Source organism: Patiria miniata, unplaced genomic scaffold, assembly GCF_015706575.1.
Source record: "Patiria miniata isolate m_02_andy unplaced genomic scaffold, ASM1570657v1 HiC_scaffold_22, whole genome shotgun sequence".
Lineage (NCBI taxonomy): Eukaryota > Metazoa > Echinodermata > Asteroidea > Valvatida > Asterinidae > Patiria > Patiria miniata.
The window spans coordinates 2,982,701-2,997,928 of record NW_024037061.1 but is presented as its reverse complement, the minus strand read 5'-3'; the positions used below and the strand labels follow the sequence as shown (position 1 = coordinate 2,997,928).

Genomic DNA, 15,228 nt, shown 5'->3' with positions numbered 1-15,228 from the left:
TTACCTGATGTAAATATGAAAAAGATGGACTGATATTGGGGGTCTGAGCATAGTTGTTAAGATATATAATTTTTATATCAAATTTAAATTTCGTTTAATTATAAATCCTTATTCTATTGATTAATCCATGTGCACACAGAAGTGTATAAGAACCCTCCTATTGTTTGATCAGTCACAGACAGTCAAAAACTTCTTCCACTTCACTTATCATGCATTTGTATACAGACCAGTTAAAAACAGTCAGATCCCATTTGTGTAAACACTGTGACTAGTCAAATTCCATCAGCAGACAAAAGATGTAACTGGTAGGTACAGCTGGCATATCAATCACCTCCTGTCAAAGCATGGCTATATCAAATTAACAAAGGGAATTATTAATCGTCAAAAACAGTCACTTGATTGATTTAGACTGCCGTGATGGCGTAGCTGAATTTATCAGCCAATCTATGTATAAATTATTAAATTAGTTTTAATTAATATGAGAAATACTTGTAACAAATATTGTTATTATATCAATTATGGAAATGCTAGTTTCTGTTGACTCTTTCAGTGCCAAACTCGTACATGTACGAGGTATATTTGTTAGACAAAAGCGCCAACCTTGTACATGTACGAGGTAATGTTCGTACTTAAAATCGCCAAACTTCGTACATGTACGAGGTAGAGCAAGCATGTTATCGCAAGGGGGCACTCTCGCTCTTTCTAATTGTACCATTTTCATGCATGTACGACCTGTATTTATTTTTTCATTCAAGTTCTTGCGAGAGGGCCAGCACTAAATCTCGTATTTTCTGCAAAAAGTGCAGAATTCTTCTGTGTTCAGGCCAGTGTTTCAGGGTGTATCACTATGTTTGTGACTACTTTTGACTTTCCAATATTTCAAGGATATACCAGAGAGCAACAACAACAAATTAAGTGAGTAAAACTTATTTACTTTTTTTTTTTACAGAATTTCGAACAATTAACAAAAACGCTCGAAGTTGGGCACTTTAGGGTTAAACTTTTCAAATTTCGCGGGCACTGAAAGAGTTAATGAAGTACAGTACGGAAGAAAAAAATAATGTACTATCTTGCACACACATGTCTATAATAAATTCGTGGTCATGAATGTAACTTAACATTATGGTATGTACAGCTGTTTGTTATTAAGTTTTTCTCAAAAGAAATGTGGTTATAGATCATTAAACTGCTAAGCAAAGAAGATAAAATGATTATACTTATTATTATCAGGATTACAAAAAATATTTAAGAGGCATCAATGAAATCTATCTTATTACATTGAGATTGAAGACCATAAAATAAAAATACATTCTAGTAATGAGTCATTCTATACATTCAAGGGTTCCATAAAAATGCGACATTTTTCCTGTTCCTGTTACCTTGGTACTTTGTAATTTGCCATTTGAGTATCATTAAGAATGACCTCAAACTATTTTATATTGTTTGGAAGGTAGTTTGCTATTCATAATCACTCTTGGAGGACGACTGCATTAAGGAGTGCATCCGAATGACAAAATCATAGATGTCAGATGTAACTGGGACAGGAAAAAAGTTGGACCAAAATTTATAGAAAGATCCTTATCCCCCCAAAAAGCGTAACGACATCCAAAGTTGCCTGCAAGATGTAAAAACAAAAACTGCAATGAAAGGTAAGCACTGTTTCTCTTGTTCATAGTTTTATTCCAAGGTAACCACACATGTTTGTTTGTTCCTCAAAATGTTATGTAAGCATGTTTAACTTTATCAGTAAATATGATTGCATCCGTTTTGTGTATGGATTAAGATTAAAGAAAAACCCCTTTTAGTGAAGCAACTGAAGATTTTCATTCCGAATTTAAATAACTTGCAGTGTAGAAGTCACCACCAATATAATATACCATTTTTCGTTTTGAAATACTAAACAAACTATTTTCAAAATGGCGCCTTACGGTTACTTTTCCGTATTTGCGTCGCTGTTAGGTTTGGTATGTTTTCCCGTCTTCGCAGAAGCGCAACTGAAAACCGTTGTTCTGCCGCCGGTTTCGCAGGGAACCGAGTTGTGTCTCATCATCATCCCCGGTGCGGAAATTCCGGGCGAGTTGTACCGCCCAGTCGCGGAGGCTATACAGAGGTTCACGCCAGCCGAGTTGTGGGTTGGGCTGACCGCGGGCTTCGCCGCGGACACCCCAAACCCCTTGCAGCTGTCAGACGCCATTGACTTGGCGCTGGCCGATTTGAAGGCCGCAGGGATGAGCCGATTCGGAGTGCCTACATTCATGGCAGGGCACTCCCTCGGAGGTATGTTGTTATTGTAATTTGGGAAGCCTTGATAGGGAAGGGGGGATTTTGAAATCTAGAATGCTTTGTCCTGCATTCTAAGGCGATTTTGTAAATAACTTTTGGAAGTTTGGCATTCCATTAATTATTGTTAGCCCGGTGACTGCTCTATGTTCCAACACCCCTATGTTCCGACAACCTAGATTGTGTTACTCCCGGTTAGGGTTAGGGTTAGGAATAGGAATATGTGCAGTCGGAACATAGGGGTGTCGGAACATAGAGGTGTAACCGTTAGCCCCATTTTACAAGTACATGTGTAACATTACTCAGTGGCCTAAGAGGGGTGTGAACCACCCTCCCACACAAGTGTGTATTTGCCAGCAATCGGGGGGCCCTATTGTCCCTTTCTTTGTACTTAAACTTTGTAGGAAGACCTGCCATATGTTTTGTACACAAATCAAAATTGGGGACCTCGCGGGAATTGGGGACCCTTTTGTCCTCTACTGTTCAACGTCCCCTACTGAATGCAGAAACAAACTCACAGACACACCAGTGTGTATTTGCCTGCAATCGGGGACCCCCTATTGTTCCTCTTTTGTTTGTACTTTAACTTTTTAGGAAGACCTCCCATATGTTTTGTACGCATCGCCAAATTGGGGACCTCTCGGGAATTGGGGACCCTATTGTCCTCTATTATTTAACGTCCCCTATTGAATGCAGAAACAAACTACGCCCCGTGACATTATTCCATCTGGCTTGCTGTCATTCAAAACAAATCAAGAAATGTAGGCGATTTCCAATGATCTATCAATTGACTTATTTTTGGAATAAAGAGTGCAATCGACGAAATTGTGATTCGTGATCAAATGGTTTTGCATGGTTTTTCACTGTTTTTGCAAAAAGTGCGTATCCACTGAGCTGAAACTTTGTTTGGATTTTGAGTGGTGTTATGGAAGAATGTGGCTTCCCAACGCCACTTCTTCATCATACATCATCTCAAAGAAGGTCAGTCATTGCAGCAATGTTGAAAAGATATTAATCTGGGACTGAGAAACATTTCCAATTTTGTTAAAAATACTTTAAAAATGCACTCAACTCTCCATAGTCTTTGTACATAACCAAAGTGGCATCTAGGTACTATATTCTTTCTGGTGTTGTTATTGGAAATGAACAAAATGCATGAAAATTAAATGAAATTGTATGCCTTTAAATACAACAATTCTTGTTTCTTCTCTTTTCATCAGGCACGTTTGTCCAGGACTACGTCGCCTCCAATGCCAACCAGGTCTCGGGCCTCCTCCTATGGGGCTCATACCTGACGGGAACCAACCGTGTCTTGGCTGACTACCCGGTACCCGTCATGCACTTATCTGGAGACCTGGACGGGCTGACGCGCATCACAAGACTAGCTGATGTGTACAGGTATGTGTGAGAAAGCAGTATATCAAGTGATCGCAAGCCATCACAAGCCATCACAAGCCATCACAAGCCATCACAAGCCATCACAAGTCAATCTGAGTCCAACGTGAAATAATCGCAAGTCAATAACAAGTAACTGACAAGTCATCACGAATCAATTACAAGTCAGTCACAAATCTGTCACAAGTCAGTCACAAATCTGTCACAAGTCAATCTGAGGTAAATCACAGGTCAGTCACAAGTCATCACAAGCCATCACAAGCCATCACAGGTCAATCTGAGTCGAACATGAGATAATCACAAGTCAATAACAAGTACATGACAAGTCATCAGTTATCAATCATAAGTCATCACGTATCAATCATAAGTCAGTCACAAATCTGTCACAAGTCAATCAGAGGTAAATCACAGGTCAGTCACAAGTCATCGCAAGTCATCAAATGTCAGTCACAAGTCTGTCACAAGTCAATACAAACTAGATCACAACCACCAGTCGACACAAGTCATCAAATTCAATCACAAGTCATCACATGTTTATCACAAGTTGTCACAAGCCATCATAAGTCATCACAAGTCAATTGCAAGTCAGTTACAAATCAATCACAAGTTGAGCTTGCTGACTGATTCAATTTAAAGAACAATTAACACAACTTGTGACACTTTGTGACCTTTCAGCGAGATGGACGCTTTAGAAGCCACCAATCCCGGCTCCCAATTCCGCTATCCCGTCGTCCTTCTGGAAGGCGTCAACCACGGCCAGTTTGCCTCCGGTGACATGCCTCCGAACGTCGTAGCCAATGACATTCCCTCGAACCTCACCTTCACCGAAGCGCACGATCTGATTGGCCAAGCCTCGGCCGACTTCATCATGCTGACCTTCGCCGCGTTGCCTGATCAGAAGGACCGGATCGAGAAGGGGTTGGAGGGAACCGGCGAATTGCTGGTACCCTTGATGAAGGCAAAGAGCATGGAGCAGGATGGAGAGATGTCACCGTGGGTGCTGTACGCACAGGTAAACCAATACGTTTCCACACTGCATCATACATCTCGGACATTGGGTTTAAAATAGGGGTTACACCTCTATGTTCCGACACCCCTATGTTCCGACTGCACATATTCCTATTCCTAACCCTAACCCTAACCCTAACCCTAACCGGGAGTAACACAATCTAGGTTGTCGGAACATAGGGGTGTCGGAACATAGAGCAGTCACCAAAATAGGCACCAACTGTTTAGGGCACATTGCCATTCGAGTCAAGCCAACCCAAATGTATTCAAAGCAACTATGGGTCAACCCAGATAGAACTATTAATTTAATTGACTCTCCTAGTCTTCTGCAGTTCCCAACCCTTCCAAGTTTTGCAAAACCACTTTTGCTCATAGAGTTAGTGCCCACACTTCAAACTTCTTGGCTTTGAGGTAATCTTCTGTGGAGTATGGATAACACTTCAAATCCCTGCACAATTCTTTGGTGTGGTTAAGCTCAGGGCAAGCAGGCAGATTTAGTCACGCTTCACTGCTCTCCACAGTGCTGTTTTGTATGCAGTGACTCTCTGTGTGACACAGTTACTTTAACACTTCATATCCCTTCACCTGAAACTGACCTGCAGGGTTTTAAAGGGTTTACATACTGCTCTGAGTATTGACTACTTGCTAAGAGGGTAAGAGATTTGTTTATGGTACCAGTACGCTGTTACTTTTCAGGAGATGGTCATCAACGTCCCAAAAGATCTTGCCGATCGCCTCATCGTCAAGAACAATGCTTACAGCGGTCTGCTAGGCTTTGCCGAATCCAAGCCCTCTGTGACCAAGGAAGCAACAGGCGTCGTGACGGTGAAGTCCAGGGCCAAAACTGACCTCCCGCGGAACCTGGCCGACATCTCATTGGTGGAGCAGTCGGCCAATGAGATTGCTGGGAAGATGAAGCGACAGGAGGCGGTCCGGGAAGTGCTGGGCGGCGAGCGGTATAATGACACTGTGTCATGCCAAGAAATTAACATGGTATTAAAGAGGAAATAAGACTTTGAAAAAATTATGCTAAAAACAAAGGTGAACTTTATTCTCCAAAAACAAAATTCTCCAAAATTTCTGTGGATGATTTCCGAGCATCTCATAAAGCAAATTTGAGGTATCAGTTTAGAATTTAATAAGGAATTTTCTTCATTCTAAATATATGGAGAGAGAAGCCAAGAAATTTACAAAGGTTTTACAAAACAACAGCATTCCAAAATGTTCTTGAAACATTTCTTAAATTTTCCTTAAAGGGAATATACAACATTTGCAAACATCGACAAACACAACTAAACAATTTTACAAAATACTTTACTAGGATGTTCATAAATAACAGTCTAAAGCATCCTGTAAAATTATGGCACCTGGTGTGAAGTCATTTTCAAGAAAAGTGGTATTTTGTATAAATTTCCAACGGTGGTCAGCCGACCACTGTTAGAAAAACCTAACTATTTTTCAACTACTGCTCCAAATTTACCATTTTTTCAGTCCAAATTTTGCTTGCTATTGGTTACATGTTCACGAACGGGTGCAAGCCAGCTAGACTGGTTCCCTTACCTTACATTTTCTGGCATCTATAAATTGATCCATTTCATCTTTAGTGGAGTCAGGGAACCAGACTACTCGAACATTTTTGTTTTTCTTGGTTTTTCCAGTATTTTCGAACACAAAACTTCAAACATGTCAGTGTAGCAATATTTGATCTATTATACTAGCCCCTCAAATAGTTCATTTCTGAAAACTACAGCAAAAGCCAATGATGTACATTCCCTTTAATTTAATCTAGCTGACATAGTTTAATTTTGAATTTCAGAACATTTTTAAATATCTCAAAAACATAACAAAGTTTCCCAGGAGATTTCAAATTGCTTTCACCTTTGACCCACAGATGGCTCTCAAGTGGGCGCTAGGCGAGGCATCCTCCGTTGCCCGCAGTCGCTATGGTAACCAGGGCAGGCAGATGCAGTTCAATTCTGACATCCTTACTCTAACCGGCTCTAGTTGGCTTTCCGGGAAGTTGCGTCTGACGTACACGCCAACTGGCGATCTCGTTGTAAGTTTTAGCAATAAAGATTTTCCAAAATTGGAAATCACTAGTATTTCAATATAAAAATTAAATGAGACTTTAAGGCCAAAAAAAAAAAGTCTCCGGTTTCTGGTATGGAGCTTGCCCCAAAAGTGGTGCGGCGACGCGGCTTTTTTTTTTTTTTTTACCTGTTTTTTTTTTTTTTTTTTTTTTGGCTTCAAATGTCGGCTGATGACTGCAAATGGTGCCCGACTAAACTTAGTGCAAATATATGGGAGTCCAGAGAGGCCACATAAAGCTTATTCTCGATCATAACCCCATCTAAAAACACGTTAAAATTGTGCAGCAGCAGAATTCCAGTCAAACCAGTGAGTTTGGCGGTTTTGAGACATCATCTTTTATTGAAAAAAAAACTTTTTCATTTTGCCGACGCGCATGGCTACGGCGATGCGCGCACATACCAGAAACTGGAGACTTTTTTTTTTTGGCCTAAGGGTTTGCATAGTGAACATGATCAATGAATGGGAGGTTTGCGGTAACACCATATCTCTTTGTGAGTTGTGTGGTTCTGAGAAGAACCAGTTGGTTTAACTCAATGTTTCCAACAGTGTGCTCTGTTCGTCCTCAGAAGACTCCTGATGACGAACAGAGCGTACACAGAGAGTTGCTTTTGACTGTAATGTTAAAGGCCATCTGTGCTCGAGTGAAAATCATGTGCTCAGTAACAATCGAGTTTTCTTTGTTTTTTAATTACACCAAATTTGTCGGTCAAAAAATTCATATTCCACAAATTCCTCATTCAAACATGGTTATATGTGGTTTCATCAGTGAATGAACATTATGTAATACTTTGTAATACAATGTAAAACAGGGTGAGTAAAAAAAAAAAAATGGCAGGACCCATTTTTGAATGAAGTTTTGCCTGTAGCACTTTCAAAATGTAGGAAGTGACAGTCTTAGCACTTCTACAGAATGAGTAAAACAAAACAAAACTCAAATGGCAGGACTAATTTTAAATGAAGTTTTGCCTGTAGCACTTTCAAAATCTAGGATATGAAAGCCCAGTCATTAAGCTTTCTTTTAGTACAAGAATCATTCAAATCACTCATGTACTTTTCAAGTTACTGAAACAGAACTTTGAAAAGGGTGTTCGTGTTCAAAATTCCGTAACTTGAAAAGTAAATGAGTGATTTGAATGATTCTTGTACTAAAAGAAAGCTCATTGATTAGGCTTTTATATCCTAGATTTTGAAAGTGCTACGGGTAAAACTTCATTTAAAATTGGTCCTGCCATTTGAGTTTTGTTTTGTTTTACTCACCCTGTAGAAGTGCTAAAATGGTTTTACTGTGAGTGTATTCGTTTTTCCGTTTGTATTTTCAGGTCACATCTGTTGTCCTACTCACTCCTGCAATGTTTCCCATCCAGAGCATTGCAGGCATGCAATACTGCAAACTACTCTCCCCATACAGGGCCATGGAATGGATCTATGTCGACAGCTTGCGTCCGTACCAAGGTTATTGAGGGACCCAAAAGGCTAGACTATTGTCCTCCGACTGATTGAATCACTGACCGAATCACTGAGTGAGTGACTGACTGATGACTAGCCGAGTGCCCCCCCCCCTCCAACATGCCTAACTGACAGACCGACTATAAACCGAATAATGACAGACTGTCTAGCTGACTTAATGACGTCACCGTTTTGACGAAGTGACACATCTGTGCACACAGATGCAAAATCGAGTTTTGAGAAAATTGCGTTTGAAGTTGGTGGATTTTTCAATTGGCATTTTTGTGTACATTTCTCCCCCGGAATTGAAAAATATATAACTGAGACAATAGCCCAGGAGTTGAATAGCCCAAAACAATTCTCTCCGTTCATCAAATCATGTTTAATTAGAAGATATTAATTACTAAAGATATCCATCACTTCGTCAAAACGGAAAATCTGCTTCTTAACAAAAATGAGGCATGTGTTTGTACACAGCGCGTGCGCGCATATCAAATGTATACATTTTCGAACGCAGATGCGTCGCTTTGTCAAAACGCAAATCGTGGAGGCTTCATATTTCTAAATATAGCACACGTGTAAACTCAATGAGACTAAGTGACACATTCAGATTCGTCACTTCGTCAAAACGAAAAACTTAGTGTGTAGCACTTTCAACACTTTGTGCAATTAGCGTAATTTACAAACGATGGAATGTTGTGTCTCGAAATTTGGTTATTATATAGAGGACATCATAAAATGTTAGAATATCCAAAAATCTCAGATTTCAGAAAATCTCGGTTTTGGACGGATGCGTCACTTATTCAAATAGTGACGATGAGTCACTGCAGACTGACTGACCAACTGATCGAGTGTAAAACTATCAACTGAGAATTTTGGGTTTGGCTTGTCTAGGCAACCTTAGCCTTGCAACTGAAGAAAATAAAATATGCCTAGCTGCACAATGATTTCAAACTGGGTGATTGCACTTGTCGTAACTTTGTAGAACTCTGCTCTATCCGCTCCGTTCACAAGTACCCCCTCACCAGCAAAGAGAGTACAGTTAGGGGTGACCGACCGACGCCATCTTGCCCGACTGCAATTCATTTGCCGCGAAGCGCGGCCACTGCGTGTACATAGTACAAATCCCCTGGTGTACGTGCGTCACACACAAGGAACGGTGCGCGTCAACCAGCGAAATGTCCCACCCATGGGATGTCGTTGCTAGGTAAAAGGGCGCCCTCTTTCATCGGCGCACGAAGCTCATGACCCTTGCATTCCCAGTCCTCAACAGTTTTTGTTTCTATTAATAAATTTCAACTTGTATGTCTTATTCCACCAAAAAAAAAAGCCCTCCTTTGTACCTTTTAAGGATGTCTGCAACCCTGCAAGGTTTTTTTTTTGGGGGGGGGGGGGCACAAATATCCGTTAATCAATACTGATTCGTCCATTGGAGAAAGACGCAAACAAACTGATGTTAAAAAATCATTGAAATGTGTTACTGTCACAAGCCATGTTTTAATAATATTCTAAACTTTCTGCTTGAAACTATAAACCTAACTTCATCATACCTAGTGTAACATGATTAGAATTTAAGAGTACAAAAATGTATCACAAATCTATCGATTATAAAAAAATACCTGCAGCTATGTGGGATTTTAAGCAAATATATTTCTACTTTGTATTTGAGCACAATGAATATGATATAAACACTTGTGATTAAATATCCAATATGGCAGTACATAATTCAGGAAAATCACAATTATTACCCTGAGATACTTTTTATTATAAACCCCGAGTTTGGCAGAATTTTAACAAAATAAGACTTAAAGCATGTGTTCATGCCAGAGTGCTTCAGCATTTTGGCACATTACAAATTCTACCTGTAAAAAAGTACTTCGGAAAATATTCTTCTGTTCGAAGAACATACTGCAGCATGACTGAGATTTTTAAAATGCCAAAATGTACATATCAATACCTAATTGTACACATACACAACAAACCATTTAAATGTGCTAGTATATGCAAAGATTTTCAATTGCAAAGATCACAATCTTAAAAAAAATATATTTTTTGTAAATTTTGATTAAATTCATCACTACTGTTCAACTGGCCTATCAATAACTACATGTACATTTATAAATGTCCAAACCAAATACAAATATGTTTCTAATGCGCTACATTTTACAAGTGCATACAAAGTTGAATGAAAATCAAAGAAGACCCTACATTACAGAAAAACTTCTGCCTAAAATGTGTCACCTAAATTTGAATTAAGATTGTCTACCAACAAAGTCCTGAACTTTTGGATACATTTATGGACTGATATATGATCGCAGCCACGCCCATGCCACACCCACACCACACCCGATCGCAATGATCCCTTGCCCTCATCAAAGAAAAAAAATGAAATTGAGCCCAAGCAAAAAAATCTTTTTCAACTATGACCATGCCACACCCAAACCACACCTAAACTACGCCCACACAAACTAATCTCTAAACTTCGGAAGGAACAAATGAAATCAAGCCCCAGAAAAAAAATCTCGGCCACGCCCAAGCCACACCCAAACCACACCCAAGGCCAAGCAGACTACACAATGCCAAGGAGGCTGAGTGCCAGAGAGATGTTGGCCCCAATTAGAGTGAAGAGGCCAAAGTAACCATAAGCTCCGTTCAGTCGCTTTTCCGGATCTGAAAACACAAAATAGGAACAGTCAAAACATTAACATAAACCCAAGACATGCAAGTGTATGTGGGCATGGCTTATTACTTTGAAACTTACCAAGAGTATACATTGGAATGCAGCTATAACGAACATCGCGGGATCCACAGAAATTGTTCGTAATAAGCCTTTTCGGAGTTCCAACAGCGCATTCGTAACCTGTGACAACGCGCATTGTTTGTCTCAAATGGCCTTTGACATCATCGCGCCACTGACTTTACAAAAAGGCTGTTTGTGCATTGTGGGTACTGACAAAGGGCATTTGAGACAAACAATGTGCGTTGTCACAGGTTACGAATGCGCGCAGTTGGAACTCCGAAAAGGTTTATAGTGATCGTGCAGTATGGCGATTTCAAGCTGCCAGTGCTCCGGTACTCATTTTTCAATAAATAGCGCCCTTCAGAACTTCACCCTGCACGCCCTGGTAGTTACTGAAAGACGACTTTGAACACGTGTCGACTATTAAATTATGTAATAACACACTTTTTTAGCTTACTACCCCTACAGCAATGGGTGGCTTTTCCCTTCTATTCCTTGGGGAAATAATAGCCACTTGTCACACTTCTGTTGACATTTTTCAACAACGATGTTCGGTACGTTTTGTACACAAAAAGTGGGAGCCAAGGACGATGTTCGGTATAGCCGAATGTTCGTTATAGCGGTGTTCGGTATAACGACATTCCACTGTACATGTGTTATTTTATTTCTGGTACTGAAACCAAGGAATCCTCAAAAGTGCATTGAGTCACTTCAAATTCATTTTGGATTATTGTGACTCCAGAAAACGCAAGCTTGAAACTATTGTACGATGCTATACTCACTGCCGCTGTAGTATCCGAGAGCATAGGAGATACGACCAAAGACAAACACAAGACCAGCAATGGCACAAATGCGCTGCAAGTAAAACAATACACATAATTATGAACAACACCTGATTTACAAGACTGAGCCAAGTAAAGCTGGTCCAAGGAACACCATGATCCACTATTTATGGTGTTCGACCCATATACCAGGGTACATGGGTTTGAATCCTGACGGGGAACATGGTGCTTGTGTTCTTGGGCAAGACATTTTACTACAATTGCCCTCTCTCTGCCAAGGATTATAAATGGGTTCCTGTGAAGGTAGAGACCGAATTGCGCTGATCTCGAGCTGCTGCAGGGAAATGGTCTCATGGCCTGATGAACGGGGGTACTAATTAGTACTTTGTATCCGTTGGTAACAGGCACTTTATACCAGTTATATTCACATGTTCAAATGATTCAAAATGGCACCTATGATTTAGCCCATTTATTGGCATTATGGGGTAATCCTAGACAAAAGAACTGCCCGGCTCTCTTCAGTATTCTGCAAGCAATCTAAGTCACAAGTGATAGCTCTTATCCTGTTACCAAAATTTTCCCGAATCCTTCAAAATCCACCAAAATATTGTGTAGGTTTTGAAGGATTTTGTAGGATTCAGGAAGGCAGAGCTCAACCACTGTTACTGGAGCAGCTCATACCACTTGCAATTCAGGAATTTGAAAGATTTTGTAGGATTCAGGAATGTTCCTAGCAAACAAACGCCAAGAGAGTGAGGGTTTACGAAACTTACTGGGTGTTTCAACCCTCCAAGGAGCAAGAACGCCACAACGTATCCAATCACCTCCAATCTGAAGAAAAATAAATTAAGAATTTTTTTTTACTAAATTAACTGGAAAAAAATGACCATTTAAGAATAAATGAGCAAGACAATTTTGGTTACAAAGTCAATACGAATACTAAAACACTGATGCTAGAAATGTTCACATTTTGAAATGATGTGTTTTGGGAATCTTAAAATTCATTCCTTTCCCAGGCATGCAAATGGGAATTTAGAAGAAAAAAACCAGGAAACTCAAAACAACACAAGACTTTGCACAGCATTTTCAATTTGTAATGGCAAATGGCATTCATGAGAAGTAAAAACCCCACCCCCCCCTCTCCCACCCCAGCCTCTCCCACCCCAGCCTCTCCCACCCCAGCCTCTCCCACCCCAGCCTCTCCCACCCCAGCCTCTCCCACCCACAAAAATGAATGAAGAAAAACTGGTCAACTTGCGTTTAGACAACAAATATACCACTACAGAATCTTGTGGCTGTTTAAATGCAAAGAACGGTTTGCAAATTTGAGCAAGAAAATAGTTTGCTCTAAGGATTATTCCACTAACTATTGTTCCCTTGGGGGGAACACATTCCAAGTATTGTGATGTGTCACAAAAGAGCTTCTAAGGGAATCCTTAAAAAAGAGGGCGAACAGCTCAAAATTGTAACAAGTGGGACGATGCTTTTCATTTGTCAGTGGTTTAGTCAACATCAATTCGCATTCGCATTTCCTTAAGTATTTTTGGATATACACCTACAAAGAACCACCAAATAGCTGCATGTACTTTGTGGGTCCTCTGTAGGAATATATGCATTTTATTCGCAGTTTGTAATTGTTAGGCAATTGGCCGGGATAGCCCACTAAAGTCTCGCGACTTATTTCTAATGAGGGGTCCCTTTGCAGAAGATGTGGAAGGAAATTACAGTTTTAGTGGTGGCAGGAGAACCCCAGAATGATATTCTAGGGAAACCCATGGAATCAGGTAGGGACTCAAAACCCAATCCACATATTGGTCAAGGTGGGATTCGAACCCGGGTCACAGCGGTGGAAGGCGAGGAAAGTACCCACTCCGCCAACCTGACTCCCTGAGTTGGTATCTAACCCTATTTACAACAAAATAACAAGAAGTACATGTGTATTCATACGATTGAACTTACGTCGGGGTGATGTAAATTTTGCCCTTCATGGACGTGTTTTTATAAACACTACAGTGTTGCCCTCGAGTGATTGCGAGAAAAAATCACTCAGGTGAGGTGGGACTCGAACCCATGACCTCCTGCTAATTAGCATTTAGCAAATTTATGTGGTAAGCAAAAATCAATTGGGAGCCAGTCACACACAATGTACATCACCTGAGATTATAACTGGTGACCCGTGTCTATTACTGGTAAGCAAGTTTTTTATGCTTACCAAATTACTGTGCTTACTCACGTGTTCTGGTGGGCTCTTTGGATGCAATTGAATATCTCATGCTTGTCACTGTACAATGTAGGGTACTGTAAAAGCAAATCATGACACAACAAAATTGTTATTCCGCACGATTCATGAATTGTTGTGTAAGATGTTCACAGTGATAAATGTTTGATGTAATGACAAAACAACACCTGAAAATGCAGACGGCAATACTGCCAAACCTTGTTTTAATACGGCATGCCACTACATTTTTTAGTAAAACTAAAAGTGGTAACAAAACATTATTGACTATATTGTCAATCTAAAATGTACATTATGATATTAATTATTATAGTAAATCTAGTAATAATCTTATGAAGGCCTGTACTAGCCTACTACAGTACTAGGTTAGTTACATGTATTGAAATTACCCCCAAAAGTAGCTTGAGTAACTCCAGCTACATGCTCATATTCATTCACATGTGAATGAATATGAACATGTCAGCTGGAGTTACTCAAGCTATCCCAAAAGGGTAATTGTTGAATAGAATTAAAAGGTAATATATTAGGGCCTACCTATTACTACTAGTACTAGGCCCCTACTAAAAACAACACTTTTGTGCCCATGGTCCCCCCCCCCCCCCCCCCCCCCCCGCTGCCCCAAAGACGAAGGGATTTCGAAGTGACAACATCCCCACCCCTCGAGCAAATTTAAGTGACAATCTCAGAACTTAAAAGAAAGACTCAAAGAGTACAAGTAAGCACACAATCGTCGAAAGTTCTACGCGTATGCCAAGGTGGCCGTAGCAGGCCGGCCGCCGCGGCACCCCCTACCGGCACCCGACCGGCAGGACCGATCACGACGCGGCGGACCAGGGGCGGGCCTGCCGTGCACTGCATGGACGGGCGCGAGCCGGCAGAATACTAACCTTGACATCGTACTTCTTGCGAGCAGAGCCGACCTTGAAACCCATCCACTGCACCACAGCCCAGCTGAACAACACCACCAGGATCACATAACCGTACTCAGACGGTAGCAAAGCAATCAAATCAGCCATTTGGGGGCAATTTACGTCCAAGTTCTGCGAATGTAAACACGTTGTTTTCTATATGATTTTTTTTCGCTGAATCATCGCGAGCGCCCTCTGTCGAGTGTCGATAAAATCCACGCAATCATGCATCGGCGCGGCGGGTCCTTCACTCGTACGTACCCCCCCCCCCCCCCCCCCCCCCCCCCCCCCCCCCCCCCCCCCGCAAAACCGTTTGCAGGGCGGGTCCCAGATAAAAGAAGT

At 40.9% G+C, this 15,228-nt stretch overlaps 2 protein-coding genes across 2 annotated transcripts; one reads left to right on the top strand and one right to left on the bottom strand.

Annotated features, from left to right (window-relative positions):
- Positions 1–1,599: 1,599 nt before the first annotated feature.
- Positions 1,600–9,177, top strand: LOC119730686. The gene is made up of 6 exons (XM_038203679.1): positions 1,600–2,277; positions 3,501–3,678; positions 4,351–4,687; positions 5,380–5,676; positions 6,575–6,739; positions 8,094–9,177. The coding sequence occupies exons 1-6, from the start codon at positions 1,917–1,919 to the stop codon at positions 8,232–8,234; spliced, it is 1,479 nt and encodes a 492-aa protein (XP_038059607.1). The 5' UTR covers positions 1,600–1,916; the 3' UTR covers positions 8,235–9,177.
- Positions 9,178–9,693: 516 nt separating this feature from the next.
- Positions 9,694–15,091, bottom strand: LOC119730756 (microsomal glutathione S-transferase 3-like). Its single transcript, XM_038203781.1, has 5 exons — positions 14,866–15,091; positions 13,976–14,040; positions 12,516–12,573; positions 11,743–11,815; positions 9,694–10,890 (listed from the first exon to the last, which is right to left on the bottom strand). Exons 1-5 carry the CDS (start codon positions 14,992–14,994, stop codon positions 10,790–10,792), a joined length of 426 nt encoding a protein of 141 aa, XP_038059709.1. The 5' UTR covers positions 14,995–15,091; the 3' UTR covers positions 9,694–10,789.
- Positions 15,092–15,228: the final 137 nt, after the last annotated feature.